Source organism: Aricia agestis, chromosome 16 (genome assembly GCF_905147365.1).
Source record: "Aricia agestis chromosome 16, ilAriAges1.1, whole genome shotgun sequence".
Lineage (NCBI taxonomy): Eukaryota > Metazoa > Arthropoda > Insecta > Lepidoptera > Lycaenidae > Aricia > Aricia agestis.
In genome coordinates this window covers 14,149,280-14,167,257 of record NC_056421.1, presented here as the reverse complement: position 1 = coordinate 14,167,257, position 17,978 = coordinate 14,149,280, and the positions used below count along the sequence as shown (strand labels likewise).

Sequence of the window (17,978 nt, the reverse complement as noted above, 5' to 3'; positions counted from 1 at the left end):
GTCATTGTGACGTTCTGAACTACTGAACTGAACCAATTAGAAGGCCAAGCTTTTTTTAAAAGTAACTTGATTGGTTAATTTGCAAAAGAACGCTATTTCTATAGGTTTTTAGCTGGAAAAGGCTGACTGCTGGTGTGGGGCTGACTACTGGCGCCCTTACCCTACACTGGGTAAATGCCTATTACACATTAATAATATTTTCAGGTTTGTATTGACGGTGCGTCCATCCATCCATTGTAAAAATGGATTAATGGACTTTCCGTCACTAATACACTGATCAGCTTTTTCAGAAACATGTTCGTACTTATTATAGTAACTATCGTTAACATGTTAGAATATTACCATAATTATAATGCATTTATTTAGTTTATTTCATGTAACAAGTTGTAGATACAGGCGCGGTCGCAGCCTGAAATTTTAGGGGGGGTCACTCACTAGTCACTACACTAAAAATTTATCGCTGTAAGATAACTAGAAATTTTCTGTTATTATTTGGCAATTTTTCAATTTGACCTTAGATTTTGGGGGGGGGGGTCATGTCCCCTGTGAACCACCCCCCCCCCCTTCTGACCGCGCCTGTGTAGATAGCAAGAAACTTGCGTTGCACCACTTTTAGCCTGATTGTGATAAAATAGATCAAGTAATATATTTGTACTGTATAATTAAATAATTACAATACTTTTGAAAATCATCTCCAATTTGTTTATACACATTTATTTTATCGTTTGTAAGTCAAATAATGTTTGTCTATTATGTATTTTATTTAAAAATGTTATATTAAATTAATTGATAATAATTTATTGGTACTCTATCGGTGCTTCATTGAATGAAATCACACTTTTGTGATGGTTTTTATGACTAATATATTTTTAGAAACAAAGTTACTGGTTTTATTTCTTTCTTGTTCAGCGACTAAAACTGCTAACTCAACAAGTATTTAATGATTGATATCGTAAATGGAACATTACAGTGAATATCTCAGATATATTTGTGCCTTTATACTTCCCAAAATATTTTTTGTCTACTGGTGGTTGTCTTTTTTTTTGTATATATTTTTATATTATTGTATTTGTTAAAGTACCTCATATAATATTATAACAACTTAACTCAAAATGAAGGTTATAAGAATAAAACACAGAAAATTAGAATCCAAATGTATTGAATACAAAAAGGAATAGAGTAAATTGTCTGTTTGCAATTTTAATATTAAAATTTAATGGGGAAACCTCTCCCCGACTACGGCACACAAGGGGACAGACCGACACCACGACAGCTCACATGTATAGACATTAGCAAAATGTATACCATCAATAAGTAAACAATTGTGTAAATAATATCGTAAAATTGTAATAGAACTAACGACGTTGTAAAATATCGAAAGTTCGTAAAACGGAATGCAGCTTGCGCCCTGATTGGTTAAACGGAAAATATCAGCCAACCAATCAGTGTCGAGAGCTGAGTTTCATTTCAAATGTGTCGATATTTTACAATGTCACTGTTTATATTGCAATCTATCGGTATTCAAAATTTTAGGTAACACATACATTATAGTGGTTCACATTTTTGAGACAACCTACAAGTCAGCGGCCGTACAATCACAATTTCGAACCAAATTCCCTCCTTGTGTGCGAAAATTTACATTTACATCTATTACAAGCATTTTAATAATGAGCTAATTGTATTAGTACTCCCATCGACTCCTGCGCATCCCACATGTCCATCCCAAAGTAAATAAAGCAAATATATTAAATATAAAACAATCTATATTTAGGAACAAACTTTGAACGTGTATAGGTGAATATTTGCACAGCAAATTCAAGAATCCAAATCCAAAGAGGAGAATTTTGTGACCGAAAGTTGCGTATAAATAAAATCTATTCTCGTTAGGAAAAGATATACAAAATGATACACATACAATATACATCCGCTCATACAATTCGAATATAGCCGCTAAAATTCACAGTCTTATTTTCTATTACACATGGGGTCCGTGCTTTGGCAAAACTCTGCCCTTGATAGAGGTAAACAACGGAATAGAGCATGAACTAGCGCAAAATGACGCGATCAATAAAACGTATTAGATCATCTAAAATTGTACAAGTAAAGGTCGCATTACACCAATCTCAAAGTTGCTTTTTCTTCGTACGTTTCGAAACTAATGCTATCCTTGCATATTATATGCACTACTCAACATGTTACTAGACTAAACACTGTAGTAACGCTACAATGTGTGTTGGCGTTACAGTATCAAGATGGTCTACCGTATGATATTGTGTAAGTTTTGGATTTGTGTCACCAGTAGGCAGCGCTTTCTTTGAATGTATTATTTTAGTTCCAAATTCTCTTATAGTGTGAAGATATTGTATAGTAACTTTAAGACTAGGGTTACGCGACCAATACATTGCAGAGGGTGTCTATATGGCGTCGATGTCGACATCGATGTCCTCGTCATCATCCGGCTTGGGTTTGGGCTTGGCGGCGGCGGGCGCGGCGACCGGCTTAATCGGCGCCACTTTCGCGCGGTCGTCGTACTCGATCTGAAATTTTAACATAGATAACACGTTATAGAGCGTTCAATACGTAACACTATTAGAGGGTCAGTCGGTCTTTGCAACATGGTAATGGTTAAAAAATGTTACGTAACATTTCAAAGTATTAGAAAGTTTTTTTGGGCATTGTAAAATTTTCCAGTCTTTCAGTTGCACACAAATATAGTGCTAGCTCATTTCTGCATTTCTAGAGGTGCTTAGAACAGCATTATGTGAGCGGCTTAGAAATACTGCGTATTAGAGCGTAAATAAACATCTATGGCGTAGTCTGGTAAAAAGAATACCCACCGGTACCCACAATTAGCTACACAATCCTGCATCGCGCTATCGAAGTTTCGGAGAACGAAAAGATATATACAACGTCTGAAATGACGTCAGTTTGGCTTTGGCCTGACCGAGCTGCGGCTGCTACTCACATCGTTAAAAGAAGATATAGAAATAGTTACCTCAATGTCCTCCTCACTAGCATCGCTCTCGTCCTCGGACGAGGCCTGCTGCAGCCAGTCGATGAACGGCTGAGCCTTCTTCAGCACCTCAGCGACGGTCTCACGCGACGCGTACTTGCGCGACGGCTTCGCGGCCCAGTCGAGGATCGTCTTCTCGTCCACTATGTCCAGGTCGTACAGCAGCTGAAATGCGTTATAGTGCAGTTAGTATACTTGTAACAGACTGGCTATAAACGTGAAACAAACTTATACATATTTTAAAAGTGTTGCTACATTAAAAGGTCGCTAAAAAGCAGGAAAAGGAAATTGGCAGTGTATGATTTTCGCGCACTTACTTCCCATAAGTGGAACGCGCGCAGGGAGTTACCCCATTGGCACATCGATCAGGTAGTGACACGTTGGTATATAAATTACCGATTGTAGGTAACTTAAGGTCGGTCTGGAGGAGTTCAGTTTCTCTCTTAAACTATCTTACAGTGTACCTTGAGTATGGCGGGCACTTTGGGCAGCAGCGCGGCGTCGTGGTGCGCCATGGCGGTGAGCGCGTGCAGCGCGGCGCGGGGCGCGCGCGGGTCGAGGCGGGCGAGGCGCAGCAGCAGCGTGCGGTGTTTGCGCACGTCCGCCGCTAGAGCGCTCGCACGGACGACTACCTCGAACGCGACCAACAACGCCTTGGATTTCACCTCCAACCTGGAATCATGATGATAATCATCAGTTACTATTCACATTAATCACAAAATTGTCTGTACACTTTACTAATTTCTAGTCAACACGCTATCCACAAACTATCACCATCATTGTTACGAAAAATTCTGCCTCTTCTTTCTGTCATGCTTTAAGAATCCAGGTAACAAGAACTTTTCGTATGGACCCGATCCTTAATTTTTGCGCTTTGACGTGATAATAGTCTGGTTAAGACTTCTCTGTGTGGAAAAAGGACAACATGTCTGTATGAAAATCAATTTCGTGCACACCTCCATAAACCATCTCCAGAAAAATCTGAACCTTATGACACAGTACTTATAATTAACCTGTCCACATATAAAAGGCATGTATTTAAATCAATGTCTGTATATTCCCTTTTCTCGATCAAAATATTTGAAAGTTTCACCAAAAATACTGACTTGCACACTAATTATTATTTAGGGTGCAGAATTAGTGTGCAAGTCAGTATTTTTGGTGAAACTTTCAAATATTTTACTTTAAATAGTATGCTGAATTCGCATTATTGAGTAAATAATGCGAATTCAGCATACTATTTAAAGTTATTTGCGAAACTGTTTTACTGAACGAATAACTATTATTAAAATAGTACATCTAACAATTCCTTAGTTCAATTAACATACTACAACTTTTTAAAGGAAAACCATCACCTAAATTACTATTAGGAACATGATTTATTCTAAATAAAACCCAATTTAATCTGTTATGTTCATATAATTAAGAACACATAAAAATCATCAAGTGCTAACTTAACATGGACTAAACTTTGCCACAGTGAATGGTAATCAGTTTATAAACAATAATAATAAACAATCGGCAAAGAGCGAGTCGGATTCGCGCACAAAGGGTTCCTTACCGATATATTGCAAAATAATTAAGCCTCCGGCTTAGGAATTGCACTGTAGGGGTTCACAAACTGCTAAAGAAAAAAAAAAGAAAAAAACAACTGGTTTCAATTATGAGTCGACGGAGCCCCTAAGCCCCTAAGGCTTCTACATCTGGGTGGTTCACAAAAAATAACCACGATCGCTAAGGCGGGAGCGTAGCGCAGCGTAGCTCCCGCCTTAGCCATCTAACCTAACCCAATCAAGTCGTATTGGGCTAACATTGCTATTAATTACTTAAGAATCATTAATAAATTTATTAATCCATACAATTACAATACACTATACAGTCGTGAATTTTGATAATTTTTCTTAATTTTTATCAAGAAACCTTGAATTATATAGTTTTGGAATGATAAAATCTTTCACCATATCTCATCCTAATTACCAAAAATCTTTGACGCTAACACAGAAATAGATCAAGATATATCTGTGATCGCTAAAGAGTAAAGAGCGAGCGCAAAGGAGCGAGTGCGGCGTTAGATGAGGAGGCCCCAACATGTTTTTCAGTAAAACAGAGAAACAAAAAGAAAATAAAGTAAGGTTAAAAAATTTTTAGTTGCACGATTTGTCAATTTGTAGACTTGTTTTGATAATAGAAATTGATTTAATTGTTGTGCACCTTTCGATATCGTTTTTAGAAATTCCGTTGTAAGATTGTCCAATTTAGAGTGCAAGTTAGTATTTTTGATAAACAATTTAAATTTTAGTTTTACAAATAATATATCCGATGTATGAACCATATTTTTGTGAATTCGGTTATAAAGGTCGTCTCGTTTTGTATGATGTTTAAGTTTTTTTTAAGTACATGTTCGGTTAATCAATTGTTTTTTTTGATCAGCATTAGTTTTTCTCGTATGCATTCAGTTAATTAGCGGAGTTAAGGTAGTGTGCTGAAAAATTATTCTGATGTGCATTTTATAATATTCCCATATAAAACACTACCTTCACACGCAAGTCCGAAACTTATCACGCTGTTTTTAGAATTCAATTTACCTGTCAGCCTCGTGTATGATCTCGGTGATGGCCTTGGGTGCGTCGACGTCGCCGGCGTCGGACTTCTGCTTCATGTAGGAGTAGAACAGGTCCATGCGCTGCTTCTCGTTCTTCTCGCTGTCTTCACTCAGCGTCATGCTCTTCGCGCCGTCCGTCAGATCTAGGGGGAAAATACTTCTGATAAGCAAGCTTATTTATGGCTACTACACAGGGTGAACAAAACTAAGTAATTTTTGGGTGTGTATTTTTTCCACATATACAGTCCACTGTGAAAGTAGCAGCGCTGAAGCCTTAGTAGTCATAATATATTATAAAATAAATAAAAATCTTTTTTATTCAAAATAGGTATCATATCATGAATACACTTTTTGAACGTCGTAGAAAGAACGTAGAAACTAAGATGCCTACCACCGGTTCGGGAACTAACCCGGCGAGAAGAACCGGCGTAAGAAACTCGCAAGTTGACCTCTACGTCTGCTAAAGGTGTATATGTCGTAGGATGATTTGATAAATCGGATTATCGCGAAAATTCTAGGGACTTCGCGAAAACATGGATAATTAGACAATTATGGTGATTACATTTTTCAACCTTACTGACAAAAGGTCGTTTTTTCGCGAAAACGCGAGACGCCTTAGTAAGATTGCGAAATGAATCGTTAGTTATTGTCGGAAAAACTCACTGATTGGTCGGTTTAAGCGCCCCACAACAACATCTTCTCTGATTGGTTGAAGACTTGACGTTTTAAATGTCAATTCATTGTCACGCGTTTTTTTTTTGTGGTCGTTTTTGTAAGCGAGCTAGTAGTTTTTGATATTTTTAATGTGTTTAAAATTGCAGTTGGACTTGAAAAATAGTGCGAAAAGTTATCTAAAAGTGTGTCTGTAAATACAAAATGACTGATACAAGATGTGAGATTCGTGCTGAAAGTTCAACAGATCCAGAAACTAATTCTGAGGTTATGTTTGAGATAAGAAAAAGGTTAAATAAAAAGTAAAGTTCCTATGAAGAGGCATTGTCATTTCTTACCTTTTATGATTCTATGGTGTAATACCTTAAAGATACATATAGAAAAAGATAGTAACCAATCAGAATAAAAGTTGACCAGTATACGTGGGAAAGCCATGCTTCGGCACGAATGGGCCGGTTCGACCGGAGAAATACCACGTTCTCACAGAAAACCGGCGTGAAACAGCGCTTGCGCTGTGTTTCGCCGAGTGAGTGAGTTTACCGGAGGCCTAATCCCCTACCCTATTCCTTTCCCTACACTCCCCTATTCCCTTCCCTTCCCATCCCTACCTGTCCCTATTACCCTATTGCCTCTTAAAAGGGCGGCAACGCACCTGCAGCTCTTCTGATGCAGCGAGTGTCCATGGGCGACGGAAGTTGCTTTCCATCAGGTGACCTGTTTGCTCGTTTGCCCCCTTATTTCATAAAAAAAAAGCAAAAATCAAGCCAATCAGCGCTAAGAATGTGCAATATTATTGTATAAAGGCAAATCGCGTTTTCACAAAAAACCTAACTTTTTTTAGAAAAATTGAAAAACATAAACAGCATTATCTAACTATCCGTGTTTTCGCGAAGAATCTAGAATTTTCGCGATAATTCGATTTATCAAATCATCCTACGACACATATATGAATTACTACAAATTCCCCGACCAAACTATAGACACACAAACATGTGTTATACCTTGCATCCGCGCGCGCACGGCCTCCTCGCTGACGTCGACGGTCCAGTTGCCGTCGTCATCATCATCGTCGTGCTTCTTGTTCTTCTTGCTGCTTTTAGGGTTGGGCGTGGTCGGCGTCACCGGTACGTCGCTCTCCTGTAATATACGGAACCGTTATTTAAATTTTATTTGTGATACACTGACATTCAGGCATCAGACGTCAGTTTAATTATTATGCTGCCTCATTAGTTCAACTAGTAGTCATCTTCACTTTTAACGTAACTCTTAATAATGGAAAGTAAAGCGACACCAAAGGTAAAAACGATATCTAATAGTTTACCGCAACCTACAGTCTTACACCTGAAACTGATACGAATTTAATTTATGAGTCTGATTAGTTTCAAATTGAGCCGCAGCACGCTCGTGCGCTAGTATAGCTGTCAGGAGTGGGAAAAGCCGTTGAGTTCGAATTAGTTCCAAATTGAGCCGCAACACGATTTTGCGCTAGTAGTCGGAAGTAGCAAAAGCTGTTGAGATCGGGCTGATTCAATTCTGATTCTGTCGGGAGTAAGGCAGCTAAATTCAGTAATATAAGCTGTTAGGAAGTGTCACACTTACGTTCTTAGCTTCGTCCCCACCCTCGTGGTTGCCGTTGGCGGTCTGGCCGCTGCGCTTGGAGCGCTTGCCGCGGTTACCCTCCGTCAGTGAAGAACCCTGAAATCATTCATGCCGATGCTGATTGATGATCTTTAGTTAAAAATGAATACATAATATTATTAATCTAAGACGTTGGTTATACGCTTAGTTTCTCATCAGTTCAGTCCATCAATCTAGTAAGATTGACGCGAAACTGAACGTCTAACCAGTTAATTGACGGACTGATCATTTCTTAATAAATGTACTTTTTAGCCATCAATCAAGATTGATCACAAACTGAACGTGTAACATACGTCTTATATTAACAGCAAATTTACTTTTTTAATTTTGGGCATAAAGGTCACATCAACAGTGTTAGTGCTTTCGCACAAATCCGCTATCTTGCTGTTCATCTAAGAGAAATATAGTATGGTACAGAACAGTAACTCTAATACATGCGGTTGCTCAATTATGGCTTCTGTCTTACTATAGTAAAAACGTGCAACGAATATTGTATGATCAATCCCAGTTCGACTATCAACGAAATACTAAATGTTCTACGAAATAATTCACATCTAAGTTAGCATTTCGTTCTAATACCACCTATATACACCTATATACCTACACAGCTACAGTACTCGGATCGGTCAAACAATCTTAGTTTTTACTCAGTTACAGCTCTTCAATAGTATATTTTAATGTTACCTGCATGCCGGGGTCGGCGGCAGGCGGGTTCTTCAGTATGAAGGTGTTGAGCTTGTGGGTGAACTCGAGCTGGCCGTGGTAACCGCACGCCTTGCACCCCTGCGAGATGGTGTTGCGGCGCTGGCTGACTATCAGCTCAGTCTCAGGGTTGTCGCACTCCGGACACAGGACGAACTTACGGATGAACCTGGAACAAAATAATTATATAGTATTTTGAAAAGATGAAACCGACTTCAAAATTGTACCATGGAAGAATTGATTCATAGGCAGCTGACAGACCTACGTCATTAGGCCAAATTATGTCAATTCAATGTAAGAGCCAGTCCACACGGACGGACGCTGCGTCGTGACAGCAGCGCGCAACGCACACATGACGGACAGCAGCCCCCGAGACGAAGCGGGAGAGGGTGTTGGCTAGGGCATCGAGACCGGGTTTTCCCGAAACCCGAAAATCCGGGCAAACCCGGGTTTTGGGGATCATGAAAAAACCCGGGTTTCAAAAATGGAACCCGGGTTTTTCGAGCTTTTCGGGTTTTTCGTTTTTTTGATAATTAATAAAGGCTAGACCTGATTTAAGGTATTTATAACGCTGCCGACATCAATACAATTTTTGTGCTGCAGAAGCGAGCTATACGCTCAATTTATAAAATGTCAGCTTTTGAATCTCTGAGAGAAAAGTTTAAAGAAATTGGTATTCTAACTGTTGCTTCTCAATACATTTTGGATAATGTATTGTATGTTAGAAAGAATTTAACTAAATTTAAAACTAAAAGTGATAGTCACGGTAGAAACACTAGAAATAGGCACAAGCTGGAAATACCAGTGATCAGACTTAGCAAAATAAGTAAATCTTTTAAAGGTCAATGTATAAGCCTTTACAATAAAATCCCGGAAAACGTTCAAAATCTATCAATTAATAAATTTAAAAAAGTAATTAAAGAACGTTTGTGTGCCAAAGCCTACTATACGGTCAAAGATTTCCTAAACGATAGCACATCTTGGGAGTAGGATGGCTGCTTGCAAGGCTGCTTCTACATTTATTATATGTGACTTACAATTGTGTATTCATATTGTATAGATTAAGTTATTTACATTGTAAATTTTATTTTTTTAAAAGACAAATTTTCCACTTTTTTACTAAAAAGTGGCCCCGTGCGAGTTTCTTACGCCGGTTCTTCTCGCCGGGTTAGTTCCCGAACCGGTGGTAGGCAACATGTAGTTCAACATTCTGAAAATATTTGATTCAAATTTATTCAGAAATAAAACAATTTTTATTTTTATTTTATAACAAACTAACATACAAATTATTTATTTTTATGACATATTGTATAGGTTTAATTATTTATATTGGTCATAATTAAACAAAATATAATATTTTAAAGTAAAAGTTTCGTTTTAAGGCGAGGATAAACCTCAATTTGTTATTCCACGACTTCCGGTTTACCTAGTTCCAATATAATAACGAAGTTTAAAAAAATATGAGGTATAAAGCACAATATTTAAAATACCTTAAACCATAAACATTTTAATAAAACTTAATACTTTGGCTGTAATTAATTTACAAACTCACCTCCGATAAAAATCTATTTCATCGAAATATAAGTATTAACTAGGATAATTATACATTTTATTTGAATAAATTGTTAGTAAATCTATATTAAAAATTCTTTAACCGAACAATTTTGTTTCTTAATGTTTATTTCCAAAGATATTAAAAAAAAAACATGAAAAATAGAGAAAATCCGTTTGAGTGACTTCAGTTTTATGCTAAGCTAAAATGAATCTTATTGCGATGCATATACGCTTGGTCTTTGATTGTTTACAAAGTTATAGTTTTGGATTGAGATTAATCCCTGCCTTAAGAGCACTAAAGACTAATTGTCATAAAAATATTTATTAATCATAATTAATAATACATAGTTTAAAAATCCTACCAAAACTATTCAATGTAAAAAAAGCTAAGTCTCTAAACAATCTATCCTTCGCAAAAAGTTTTCAAATTTCATAGAAGCCAAATCTTGTTAAACTTATTTTATAGTTTTCAATCAACATTCAGTGATTGACCACAGTTTTGTTTATTATATGATCAAAGGCTTACAAAATAAAGTATGGACAGCTTCAAAGGGTTCTAACATCTAATTCTGCTGAAAGTATCGTAGACTTTTGATGATGGGCAAGTCAGCCACTAGTTAGAGACAAAACGTTGAAACTTGTATGGACCGTATTTGCTGATAAAATACACCCATCAACAAAGTCTTCGGGATATTTGTAATTTTGGAATATCTAAAAACCTGTCAGGATTTTTTTAAGACAGTGTAACAATGATATCTTATTTTTTGGTATTAAAAAAAACATATTATTAAAACACTTTTCCGAATTTTATCGTTTCTAAAGCAATCACAGTTATCTACAGTCATAAAAATCAATTATAAGTCAACAAATCTTTATTTCGTTTTATAAACTGAAAATTTCATTCGAATGAGATATTTATATTGCTGATTGTCAAATTAATTTATACTGATCGATGTTTGGCATTATTTTTAATTTATTATATATATATTTTAAAATATTTTTTGTGCTCTGCTGCGGTATGACGCCCAGTCTTCTTTTGCAATTTAATGTCATTATTTTCAGTCGTCTAACTTACTAAAAACCCTTAAAGGTTTTTGTTTGTCGTTATGTTTTTTGCATTATTTGTTATATTCACAACATAACAAAAAGCATATTAAGACTATGCAATCAGTAAAAAGGTTCCAGGAAAGCAACCAGCCCCTAGAAATTGACAAAACCATGCCGAGGAGTTTCCATCAAGTATGATCTGAATCCATATTTTTGTATTGCGGTCTGGCAAATGCGGCAGATTGCTTTTCATTGCTTGAGAGACTGATGTTGGTAACACATAATAGGACGAATGATGGCTTTCTTTAGCCGGCCATGGATGTCAAACTCACTGCGGAATTATTAAAACACGTGATTTTAGTGAATCGAGATGAAATATAACAAGCCGAGTTTTTACCAGCACCAGCGCCAGACATAATTTCTTGTGTGTAACAGCATGCCAACCATGGGGTTATTCTTCCAAATTCATTAAAAGCAACCTTCCGTATTGGCCATAATATTATGGTCTGGTCTGATCAATTATTTGGTTATTTGACATGAATTTTGTCAATTGTGACTAGAACTAATGACTACAAAAAGGTGTAGTGTAAATTGTAATGTAAGATTTTTCAGTAATTTAAGATTTTCCAATGAGTTAGATGACAGAAAAGTTACCTTAAATTGCATAGAACATTCGGCTTCATACCGTAGCAAGGCAGACACAAGGCAATTTCAAGTAAAAACTAGGCACAAACATTTGATTACAGGTATGATGTATGCCAACATCAATTGAGACTAAATTATTATTAATAACTAGACAATCAGCAATAAAAATGTAAAAGGTTAAATAAAGATTTGTTGGCATACGTTTTATATTTAAGGTTATTCTTCCATTTACTGTCTTCAAAAATTATTGATAGATTTATATATATTTCATAAAATACAAATACATTTAATAATATATGTAATTTTGAGGTGAAGCTAGTTGTAATGCTTAATCTTGGCCCGAAAATCTTAATCCCTAGCTTTGATAAGATCCAATATAATTTAATAAAATAGAAGATGTAAATAGTCACTTCTATAAAAGTATGGCACGGCCGTGCCCGTTCACTCGAGACTTGGTTGGGCACTGCCGTGACCGCACACTATGGTATTTAAATAGTATTTTACTGGAAAGGTGTTGGCAATCGCTGAAAATCATATTTAAAGTATTTTCGCATCGTTAATCTTTGAATTTTAAGAAAACCCGAAAAAACCCGAAAAACCCGGGTTTTGAAAATTGGGTCCGGGTTTCGATGCCCTAGTTTTGACGTTAAGACTGCTTCGTAATAACGCTGCGATGACGCAACGCCCGGCTATGCGTCAAACGGCAGCGCTGCGTCGACGCAACGCTGACGCAACGCGCCGTGTGGAATTCTAATTCGTCATCTGTCGACTGGGTTTGACATAACTTGACCAAACTATATAGGTCCGCTATCTGCCTATGAATCAACTTCTTCGATTGTACTAACGTCATTAAGTGTCTAAAGTTCTAAACACACCAGAAGTTCGGCATAATTACGTCAGAAATGTCAAACGCATACAATATAACGCGACGTAATATCGGCATGGTGTGTCATCGGTAATTTAAAATACATATTGCAGGCGGAATCATGCCGAACTTCCGCCGCGGAACTTCGGCATGGAGTGTTTAGACATTTAGGCGTGGTCGGCCCACTCGTGGCGAGCACTCACCCGTCGAGCAGGTCCTGCAGCTTGGCGGAGTCGTGGCTGCCGTTGACGATGAACCGCTCGTTCTTGTAGTCGAACTGCGTCTGAGCGCCCAACTCGCACCCGAAGTACTTCGTCGGGTCTGGAATATGGTAAGAATGTATGTCATTACTCATTGATATTATGTAGCGTTAAAACTAATTATGTGTGTGCTTCGTAATTTAAAGTTGATTAATTGTTACTTGACTGCAATACAAAAGAATGAAAGTTCTAAAAGGGGTAACTACGATCGACAGAAATGTCCTCGTCACCAACTATTTCTGATTAGATTATATTTCTGATTTTGTAGACACACAAGGAAAATAAAAACAAGCAGGCAGGCAGACAATGAAGCAATACAAAGTATCTCCACAAAAGTTGACTGCACACAGAGTATACTATTTTGCGTATGCTTTAATATAGTCTGTAAACTAATTATAGAATAAATGAGTGACGACCTAGACAATTTTTATGTTTTCTACTTAGCTTTGTTCACATTAGTATATTTTTTGGGTCAACTTCTTTTTATAAAACCCTCAATCCACATATTATTATATCACATGGTTTTTAAATACTTTCTGTTTCTAAGCCGACAAGAATTACACTAAACCTTAATCACGCCGGGTCCCCAATATGGGAATATGTGGTGGCGTATATATACCGACGCGCTTAGAAAACTTCGACAGTGCGATGCAGGAATGGTAGGCGAATTGTGGGTACCGCCACAGCACCATCCTGCCACATGGTGGTTTACATACCAATTATTGTGTATAATAATAATAATAGTAATAGCTCCCACACCGGTTTCGGTGACGGTGGCCGGTTTCATTGAAACCAGGCCAGCTACGCAGGAGTAATTTTATAGTGCCCAAGTGTGTGCGCAGTACACAAGAGCACTCTCTATTCCTTTACTCTCATAACCCAGTGGGATGGACGACGGACACGACTGGCGAGAGATCAGGTGCAGGACCGACTTTTTACATGCCCATCCGACGCATAGATCATCTTACTTGTCAGACAATCAGGTGATCAGCCTGCATTGTCCTAACCAAACTTGGAAATAACAATATGTTCCCTACGCGGGAATCGAACCCACGAACTCCGAGTCAAGAGCCGCGCTCTGTACCACTAGACCACGGAGGCGTTATTGTGTATATTTATATATACTCACACGTAGCCGGGCGGCCAAGCGCCTTGGCGACTTCCACCATGTTGACGATGACCGTCTTGATCCCGTTGCCCTTGCCCTCCACCTTGGCGCAGATCCGCGGCATCTTGTAGCGGTAGAACGCGTCCGCGACATTGCGGTTCACGTTCACGGACCCCATGGCTGCTGACCTTAATTTTATATCCTAACTAGTGACAGAGGTGGTTTCTTTTTGACACTGGATCTGTAACAAATTGTGTTGTTATTTTTAACCGACTTCCAAAAAGGAGGAGGTTATATTATGTTCGTCTGTTTATATTTTTTTAAATGAATAATTTTACGTGTTTTCGGTAACAGAGAGCCACGAGCGAATTTCTAACTAGCCGACGGAGATTCTTTGACAGGTTGTAGTTTCCATCATTCAAACTTATAAATGCAAAAAGTGTCTGTGAGTCTGTTACCTACTCATGCTTAAACTGCTGAACCGATTTTGCAATCTGGCAAGGTCTATAAGGATTGTCCCGGAAAAAAACGTGGAGTTAATCTTGTAAAAGAGTACAATTCCCGCGTTCCCGGTATTCAGACGTCCTGATATTTTTGTCTATCAGCCATCAAGATTTTTCGTTATTTCATTGCCTTAATGCACGAATAACGCATTATTTATAAGCTACGGCAAAAGGGGATATGGTCTTGGGGGCGTGGTCATGTGGGCGAGGTCTTGGGGGCGTGGTTTTGTGGTTATCTTGGGGGTGTGGTCTCACCGGGCGCGCGTCGTGCTCGGGGGCGGGGCGCTACAGCGTGCGGGCCGGCGGCCGCGCGCGTCAGTCACGTCTGCCGAAGGGGCAGCAGCTTCCGATGTCTGTTGCCGCTAAACTTTGATCTTCTGCAACAGAAGAACACTTTATGCCGCACAGCCTGCACGCTGGGTAACTTACATAAGTAACCTTGCCTCTACTAGCCTCTTGTCTAGCTTAGTTATCAAGTTTAAGCCTAATAACTAATCTATGGACGATAACTATCTCTTGAGTGGTGTGTCAATTACACTCTTTGACAAAGCACTTTTTGGGCAAATTTCATTCTTCTTATTCCTGGTTGTGTGACTATTAAAACTTATGGCAGTTTTAATAATTTGGCATCAATGACCACAATTTACACCACACACACATTTAGACGCTACACCTTCACGTATGTAACGCGTGTATGCATGGGCGTAACGAGGGGGGAGGCAGCTGCCCCCCCTGGATCTAGTTGACGTCCCTACTAAGTATATTATCTAGTACTTCGTCTATAAAAATTAAAAATAATAAAACGATTTTTTGGCATTTCTTTGCAATATAATATTTTTACAACTAAAAATTATTAATTTTTTATTCTTTATAAACACCTAGCTTATAAAAAATCTGATTCCCCCCCCCCCCTCCCCCTGGCCCAGAATCTGCGTAATTTGCCCCAACCTGGCCCAGAACCTGGGTAATTTGCCCCCGCCTGGCCCAGAACCTGGGTACGCCCATGCGTGTATGCGTGACGTTAATGCGGGTAGTTGTGTGCTCACCTGCGCGCAGTATTGCTGAGTGTGTGTGACGTCATGCACGCTCGTCGGCAGCCGGCAACCCTGGACGTGACACACCGACCACTCTCCTCGCACTGTACTGATGTCTCTGCAACAACATACAACTTAGATTAGATTACATTGATTAGATTTTTTTTAATCGACCAGGAAACGACAAAACGGCAGAAGAGTTCAGAAGACCGGCACACAGACTGCTGATGATAAGCAATAGCATCAATAGCTTATCATCAGGCTTCAGTAACCAATGCCTACATTGGTGGCTGAGGCACACTAGAGTCTCGAATTTACGCTACAACTATATTCTAGGTTGGCGTTAATATTTCTTAAACGCGTCTTATAGAGGCATCGAAGGACCAAGTAAAATACCAACCCTCTAAAATGAAACTAAGTTCCGTGGTCATAGACGTCGTTTAAACGATTTTAACATGTATACCACTGATAAATAATAATATAATCATGGTTAAAGTATAACACGGTTTTTAACAAAGTGTAATTGTTTGCGAACCATCCGTCACGACTCACGAGACGGTTTATCTGTTCACGTCAACAACAAGAAAGTTATTGGGAGTATATTATAATAATTATAATGAATTATGTAGAGCAGACATTCTCAAAGTGTGCTCCGCGGAGCTCAGGGGTTCCGCGATCGACTCAAATAATTTTTAGAATTGTCATCAGCCACCACAATGAAGACAATTCAGCCAAGACAAAACATTCTTCTTTGGGGGTCCGTCAAAAATTGCACAAAAAAGTTTGAGAACCCCCGATGTAGATCGGCAATGAGCGCTTACAGTAGAAATACTTTTAAGTGCCTCTTCCAATAATACATTATTCGGGGTAGAATATTTTTCCTACTGTCTGGTTTTAGAGATATGTAGTCACTTGTTTGTTTTCTGTAACGAAAACCATGTATGCGAAATTGCGAATCTATACGAGGGCTGCTATTTATGTATCCGGAATTAAAAAAAGAAACAAACATATATCATTTAATATGGTTTTATTGCTTTTCAAAATATTCGCCGCGATGATCGACACACTTTTGCATACGCTGGAACCAATTTTCATAGCACTTTTTCCATTCTGATTGAGGTATCTCCAAAACGTGCATTTTGAACGCATCAACAGCCTCTTCGCGGCTCGAAAAACGTTGACCACGTAATTTGTTCTTCGCGTATGGAAATAAAAAGAAATCGTTAGGTGCCAAATCAGGGCTGTACGGCGGATGACCAGTCAATTCGATCTTTTGACCCTCCAAAAACTGAGTTGTTTCAGCTGAGGTGTGACAGCTAGCATTGTCGTGATGTAATATGATTCTGCGTTGTCGGTTGTCCTTTCTTATTTCTTCAAAGACTTCTGGTAAACAAATGGTCGTATACCATTCAGAATTAACCGTTTTACGATTCTCTAATGGCACTGTAGCCACATGTCCATTAATTCCAAAAAAACAGGCGACCATTTGCTTCAAAGTACTTTTTGCACGAGTAACTTTTGTTGGTTTCGGCTCATCTTGGAACACCCACACCGTTGACTGTTGTTTAGTTTCGGGGTCATATGCATAGATCCAAGATTCATCACCTGTGTAGATATTATAAACGGCTTTTGACGTACCACGGTTGTATTTTTTTATAATTTTTTTGCACCAATCGACACGAGCCCGTTTTTGATCGATTGTCAAGTTGTGCGGAATCCAACGCGAACATATTTTTTTTACAGCCAAATGTTCGTGTAATATCTTATGTATGCTCGTCATACTTATGCCTAAGGACGCCTCTATCTCGCGATATGTAACATGACGATCACGCATTATTAGTTCCCGCACAGCATCTATATTTTGTGGGACAACAGCTGTTTTTGGGCGACCTTCTTTATTTTCATCCGTGAGCGATTTAACTCACTGTACCAGTGATAAACAGTGGTTTTTGATGGTGCTTCATCTCCAAAAGTTGCGGTGAGTTGAATAAAGCACTGTTGTTGATTTAGCCCACGCCGAAAATCGTAGTAAATCATTGCACGAAAATGTTCACGCGTTAAATCCATGGCAAATGAAGACACGCAATTTTCAAAATGACGCCACAATGGAAAAATAATTGACAGTCACATGAAACAAAATGTATTCTTCAACCAAAGAGTTCTATTTTCAAATGTTGTAATTACTTTTTAAATATTGTTCTTGTAAGTGGCCAGTTCCGGATACATAAATAGCAGCCCTCGTAGCATGCAATCTGGGCATCCATAGACGAATTTGTAATCGCTTAAATAATATTTTGGTCTAAATAACGTGAAAAAGGCGTTTTAAATAGGCACC

At 38.4% G+C, this 17,978-nt stretch overlaps 1 protein-coding gene across 4 annotated transcripts in view; it reads right to left on the bottom strand.

Moving 5' to 3' along the window:
- Positions 1-1,142: 1,142 nt before the first annotated feature.
- Positions 1,143-17,978, bottom strand: part of LOC121734838 (eukaryotic translation initiation factor 5) — a 33,028-nt gene continuing 16,192 nt past the window's right edge. For 3 of the 4 annotated variants that reach the window (XM_042125464.1, XM_042125466.1, XM_042125467.1), the window contains 11 exons: positions 15,656-15,761; positions 14,865-14,986; positions 14,128-14,347; positions 12,942-13,059; positions 8,610-8,796; positions 7,887-7,982; positions 7,289-7,424; positions 5,599-5,758; positions 3,478-3,685; positions 2,996-3,178; positions 1,143-2,537 (listed from right to left, as the gene is read on the bottom strand). In XM_042125464.1, coding sequence (XP_041981398.1) covers positions 2,415-2,537; positions 2,996-3,178; positions 3,478-3,685; positions 5,599-5,758; positions 7,289-7,424; positions 7,887-7,982; positions 8,610-8,796; positions 12,942-13,059; positions 14,128-14,284 — 1,368 coding nt within the window. In that variant the 5' untranslated portion in view covers positions 14,285-14,347; positions 14,865-14,986; positions 15,656-15,761 and the 3' untranslated portion in view covers positions 1,143-2,414. The remainder of the gene's footprint in view (positions 2,538-2,995; positions 3,179-3,477; positions 3,686-5,598; positions 5,759-7,288; positions 7,425-7,886; positions 7,983-8,609; positions 8,797-12,941; positions 13,060-14,127; positions 14,348-14,864; positions 14,987-15,655; positions 15,762-17,978) is intronic. The other variant, XM_042125465.1, reaches the window with a different exon arrangement.